This window comes from Etheostoma cragini, unplaced genomic scaffold, assembly GCF_013103735.1.
Source record: "Etheostoma cragini isolate CJK2018 unplaced genomic scaffold, CSU_Ecrag_1.0 ScbMSFa_1589, whole genome shotgun sequence".
Taxonomy (NCBI): Eukaryota; Metazoa; Chordata; class Actinopteri; order Perciformes; family Percidae; genus Etheostoma; species Etheostoma cragini.
In genome coordinates, this window is record NW_023265658.1 from 26549 (window position 1) to 32600 (window position 6052).

Consider the following 6052-nt stretch of genomic DNA (forward strand, 5'->3'; position numbering starts at 1 on the left):
ATGGATGGATGGATGGATGGATGGATAGAGAGAGATAGAGAACGATGGATGGATGGAGAGAGATAGAGAACAATGGATGGATGGATGGATGGATGATGGATAGAAAGATAGATATTATATTGTTCCAGCAGCAAAATCAGTCACACAGCTCAGAATATAAATATACAAAAATACTAGGAAACAATATACATGAAGTAATACTAGGCTAAAATACAGGAACTAGTATTTGGCTATCTACACGTTGGGAATACGTCTGCGTAACTAGTTTGCTCGCAGGTGCTCTGGGGGATTTGGTCTCCTACCTTCATCTCGTCCCAGACCCCGGTGATCTCGGCCAGGCGGCCCCTGATGGCCTCGGACTGATCCGGGTGCTCGGAGGCCAGGCGCTCCGCCTCCTTGTCCAGGTCACCCAGCTTGTCTTCGATGGCGGCGAGGTCGCGCTCCATCCCCGTCAGCTTCCTCTGCAGCGCCATGACGCCCGCCAGGTCGTTCCCCAGCTCCTGGGTCGACTCGATCACCTGGAGGGGGACAGCAGAGACGGGGACCCGCGCTTCAGACTCGGACTTGATGCCTACCGTGTGCTAGAAGACTTTGGAAAAGACTAACGTCTGAAACCATCTCACATCTAAGGGTAAAGACCGGCTCAGAGACTTGAGACTTGGATTCTAGCTCAAAGACTTGAGACTTGACTTAGGCTTTAGCTCAGAGACTTGAGACTTGACTTGGACTATAGCTCAGAGAGTTGGACTCTAGCTCAGAGACTCAAGACTTGAGACTTGGAATCTAGCTCAGAGACTTGATACTTGGACTTTAGCTCAAAGACTTGAGACTTGACTTGGACTCTAGCTCAGAGACTTAACTTGGACTATAGCTCAGAGAGTTGGACTCTAGCTCAGAGACCCAAGACTTGAGACTTAGACTCTTGCTCAGAGACTTGAGACTTGACTTGGACTCTAGCTCGGAGACTTGACACTTGGACTCTGGCTCAGAGACTCAAGACGTGGACTCTGGCTCAGAGACTCGAGACTTGGACTCTGAGCTAGAGTCTAACTCTCTGAGCTAGAGACTCGAGACTTGGACTCTAGCTCAGAGACTCAAGACTTGAGACTTGGACTCTAGCTCAGAGACTCAAGACTTGAGACTTGCACTCCAGCTCAGAGACTCAAGACTTGAGACCTGGGCTCCAGCTCACAGACTTGAGACGTGGACGTAACCTCTGCTGTGGTGGAATAAAACATAAAGTCCTGTGGGTACCTTGGTCTTCTCTTTGATCCAGGACTTGGTCTCGTTGCACTCCAGGTGGTAGTTCTGGACGCCCAGAGCCGAGCTCAGACTGTCTTTCTTCTGGTCCACCAGGTCTCGGAACTGGCTCCACCTGGACGGACGGAGACAGACGCCATCAGCAACAATATGACGACACAAAATAAACAACAACAACAACAACAACAGGAGGACAACATGAGTTAACCCTCCTGCTGTCCTGGGTTCAAGTCTGACCCGGTTTTAAAAGTCTCTACATCAGAAATTTGGGATTCTTTCATCCAAAATGTCCAAATCTGACACGGATGGTTCGATATAACGCTGAAGGATCAGATCACTGCGTTATTGAATTTTGGGCGTTTTATTTCCCCCCAAAAAAACTTTGACAAAAGAATCAAATAATTTCACTTAAAAATCAACACTTTTGTCGACGCGTTACATATATATTTTTTTTTAAAAAGTCTCACGTTTTTGTCCCCTTTTTCAACAATTTTGACTTTTTTTTCTCAATGTTTGTCATTTTTTGGATGTTTAACACTACATAACACTAACTTATTAACTTTATTTTTACAGTTATTTTTGGAATTTATGGTCAATAAACCTCATTTATAGTAAAATTATACCTAATGTTTGAGTTAGAAAAGCAGAAATTAGGAATTATTGAGACTAAAATTAAAGGAATGGATGTTGATGATAATCACAGACTGGAATATGTCAACTTTTACTCAATACTATTTCAAAAACACTTCCATTTGTTTTACAATGCTATAAAATTGAATAAGACGCCCCAAAATTAATGAAAGTAGATATTTGTACTTGGCAAAGAGCGTTGGGTGGAATCAATCATGTTATTTTGGGGAATTAAACAGACCCAGAACTAAACCAGGATTACCTGGTGTTGAGTTTGTCCTGCTGGGCTTTGATCTCCTTTTCGCTGGGATGTCCGCTGTGGATCAGTTGCCTGGCAACCTGGTTCACCACGGCAACCCGGGATGCCTGGTTGTTCATCTCCGGCTCCAAACTCTCAAAGCTACACACACACACACACACACACACACACACACACACACACACACACTTCTTAGATTTTGGATATGGTAACATGGTAATATGGTAACATGGTAATATGGTAACATGTTAATATGGTAACATAGTGACATGGTAGCATGTTAACAGGGTAACATGTTAATATAGTAACATGGTAACATGTTTATATGCTAACATGCTAATACGGTAACATGGTAACATGTTAATATGGTAACATGGTAATATGGTAACATGGTAATATGGTAACATGGTAATATGGTAACATGTTAATACGGTAACATAGTGACATGGTAGCATGGTAATATGGTAACATGTTAATATGGTAACATGGTCATATGGTAACATGTTAACAGGGTAACATGTTAATATAGTAACATGGTAACATGTTTATATGCTAACATGGTAATATGGTAACATGGTAACATGGTAATATGGTAACATGGTAATATGGTAACATGGTAATATGGTAACATGGTAATATGGTAACATGGTAATATGGTAACATGTTAATATGGTAACATGTTAATATGGTAACATAGTGACATGGTAGCATGGTAACATGGTAACATGTTAATATGGTAACATGGTCACATGGTAACATGTTAACAGGGTAACATGTTAATATAGTAACATGGTAACATGTTTATATGCTAACATGGTAATATGGTAACATGGTAACATGTTAATATGGTAACATGGTAATATGGTAACATGGTAATATGGTAACATGTTAATATGGTAACATGTTAATACGGTAACATAGTGACATGGTAGCATGGTAATATGGTAACATGTTAATATGGTAACATGGTCATATGGTAACATGTTAACAGGGTAACATGTTAATATAGTAACATGGTAACATGTTTATATGCTAACATGGTAATATGGTAACATGGTAACATGGTAATATGGTAACATGGTAATATGGTAACATGGTAACATGTTAATATGGTAACATGTTAATATGGTAGCATGTTAATATGGTAACATGGTAACATGTTAATATGGTAGCATGTTAATATGGTAACATGTTAATATGGTAACATGGTAATATGGTAACATGTTAATATGGTAACATGTTAATATGGTAGCATGTTAATATGGTAACATGTTAATATGGTAACATGTTAATATGGTAACATGGTAATATGGTAACATAGTAATATGGTAGCATGTTAATATGGTAACATGGTAACATGTTAATATGGTAGCATGTTAATATGGTAGCATGTTAATATGGTAACATGTTAATATGGTAACATGGTAATAGGGTAACATGTTAATATGGTAACATTGTAACATGGTAACACGTTAACATGGTAACATGTATATATGGTAACATGTTAATATGGTAATATGGTAACATGTTAATATGGTAACATAGTAACATGGTAACACGTTAACATGTATATATGGTAACATGTTAATATGGTAATATGGTAACATGTTAATATGGTAACATAGTAACATGGTAACATGTTAATATGTTAACATGTTAATATGGTAACATGGTAACATGTTAATATGGTAACATGTTAACATAGTAACATAGTAACATGGTAACATAGTAACATGGTCATATGGTAACATGGTAACATGTTAATATGGTAACATGGTAACATGGTAACATGTCATAAATGTCTTTCTGACTGGTGTCCCCACCGATGCTGGACCACCTCCAGGTCCTCCAGCTTCTCGGGGATGTCCATGCTGTTGAGCCACTGCTCCTTCTCGTCGATCCAGACCTCGCAGGCGCTGGCCTCGCTCAGCATCCGGTAGAGCGCCAGGGCGTCCTGCAGCGCCTGCTTCCGGAGGCGCGTCAGCTCCACCACCTCCTTGTAGCGCTCCTCGATGCCCGCCAGGCGGCTCTGCACCTGCACCACGACCAGGATTAAAAAAAATACAATCAGATATTTACTGAAGTGAAAAACGCTATTTGAAAGAAGGAAAAAGCCTAATTTTACAAATGTAAACAAAGGAAAAAAATCTGTGCAGACATAGAGACAGACAGTCTAGCTAGCTGTCTGGATTTACCCTGTAGAGATCTGAGGACCATAGTCCTAGGTCTGCAGTTACCATGACAACAAGGAGACGACAAAAAAAGGCAGCGAAAAGGAGACTGAGGCGATGTTAAGGCGACGAAAAGGAGACGTAAAGGCAATGACAAGGTCACAAAGAAGCAGTAAAAAGGTGATTAAAAGCAACTAAAAGAAGAGATAAAGGCCACTAAAAGGAGACATACGGGAAACTAAAGGAGACGTAAAGGCGACTAAAAGGCGACATAAAGGAGACGTAAAGGCGACATAAAGGCGACATAAAGGAGACGTAAAGGCGTCTAACAGGAGACATAAAGGCAACTAAAAGGAGACATAAAGGAGACATAAAGGCGACATAAAGGCGACTAACAGGAGACGTAAAGGAGACATAAAGGGAACGTAAAGGCGACATAAAGGCGACTAAAAGGAGACATAAAGGCAACTAAAAGGAGACATAAAGGAGACATAAAGGGAACTAAAAGGAGACTAAAAGGAGACATAAAGGAGACATGAAGGAGACATAAATGCGACTAAAAGGAGACATAAAGGGAACTAAAAGGAGACTAAAAGGAGACTAACAGGAGACATAACGGAGACATAAAGGGAACTAAAAGGAGACTAAAAGGAGACATAAAGGAGACATAAAGGAGACATAAATGCGACTAAAAGGAGACATAAAGGAGACATAAATGCGACTAAAAGGAGACTAAAAGGAGACATAAAGGAGACATAAAGGCGACTAAGAGGAGACATAAAGGGAACTAAAAGGAGACTAAAAGGAGACATAAAGGCGACTAAAAGGAGACTAAAAGGAGACTAACAGGAGACATAAAGGCGACTAAAAGGAGACTAAAAGGAGACTAACAGGAGACATAAAGGAGACTAAAAGGAGACTAACAGGAGACAAAAAGGAGACATAAATGTGACTAAAAGGAGACATAAAGGGAACTTAAAGGAGACTAAAAGGAGACTAACAGGAGACATAAAGGGAACTAAAAGGAGACTAAAAGGAGACAAAAAGGAGACATAAATGTGACTAAAAGGAGACATAAAGGGAACTTAAAGGAGACTAAAAGGAGACTAACAGGAGACATAAAGGCGACTAAAAGGAGACATAAAGGGAACTAAAAGGAGACTAAAAGGAGACTAACAGGAGACATAAAGGCGACTAAAAGGAGAGAAGGAGGGAATTTCTGGTGGAAGTGAATCGTCGTGGATCCAGACCAAAGACACCTGACCAGGAGGTGCTTTGTGAGGACCTGCTGGTGCAGCGGCCCGTGGTGCCTTCGCTGCCCGTGGGAACTTTACCTCCTCGGACTCGGCCTTCTCGGGCGGCAGCGTGCCGGCCTGCTCGTGCAGCGCCTCGATGACGGGCCGGTAGCTGGCGATCTCCTCGGCCACGTCCTTGTGCTTCTTCACCAGCGCCTGGGTGGAGAACTCGTCGTGGCCGACGTCCACGCTGGAGACGATCCGCAGCACGTCCAGCATCCACGTGTCCATGTCGTCCGCGTCCGCCTGCACGCACGCCGCAGAGACAAAGACAAAGACGAGACGTTTATATCATCAAATTAAGAAAAACTACATTTATTTCCCAGGTGTCAGCTTGGCTGCACAGAAAGAGATATTTTGAGGAGAATAAGTATTTGAACACCTGTCTATCAGCTAGAAGTCTGACCCTCAAAGACCTGTTAGTCTGTCTTCCAAAT

The 6052-nt window shown here is 41.5% G+C and overlaps 1 protein-coding gene across 1 annotated transcript in view; it reads right to left on the reverse strand.

The window, feature by feature from the left end:
* The window catches only part of LOC117940061 (spectrin beta chain, non-erythrocytic 1-like), a 14425-nt gene that overhangs the window by 215 nt on the left and 8158 nt on the right, over positions 1–6052 (reverse strand). The window contains exons 6-10 of the mRNA XM_034865461.1: positions 5655–5900; positions 3973–4184; positions 2153–2290; positions 1255–1375; positions 252–518 (exon numbers count right to left, since the gene is read on the reverse strand). Of these exons, the coding sequence (XP_034721352.1) occupies positions 252–518; positions 1255–1375; positions 2153–2290; positions 3973–4184; positions 5655–5900 (984 nt within the window). The remainder of the gene's footprint in view (positions 1–251; positions 519–1254; positions 1376–2152; positions 2291–3972; positions 4185–5654; positions 5901–6052) is intronic.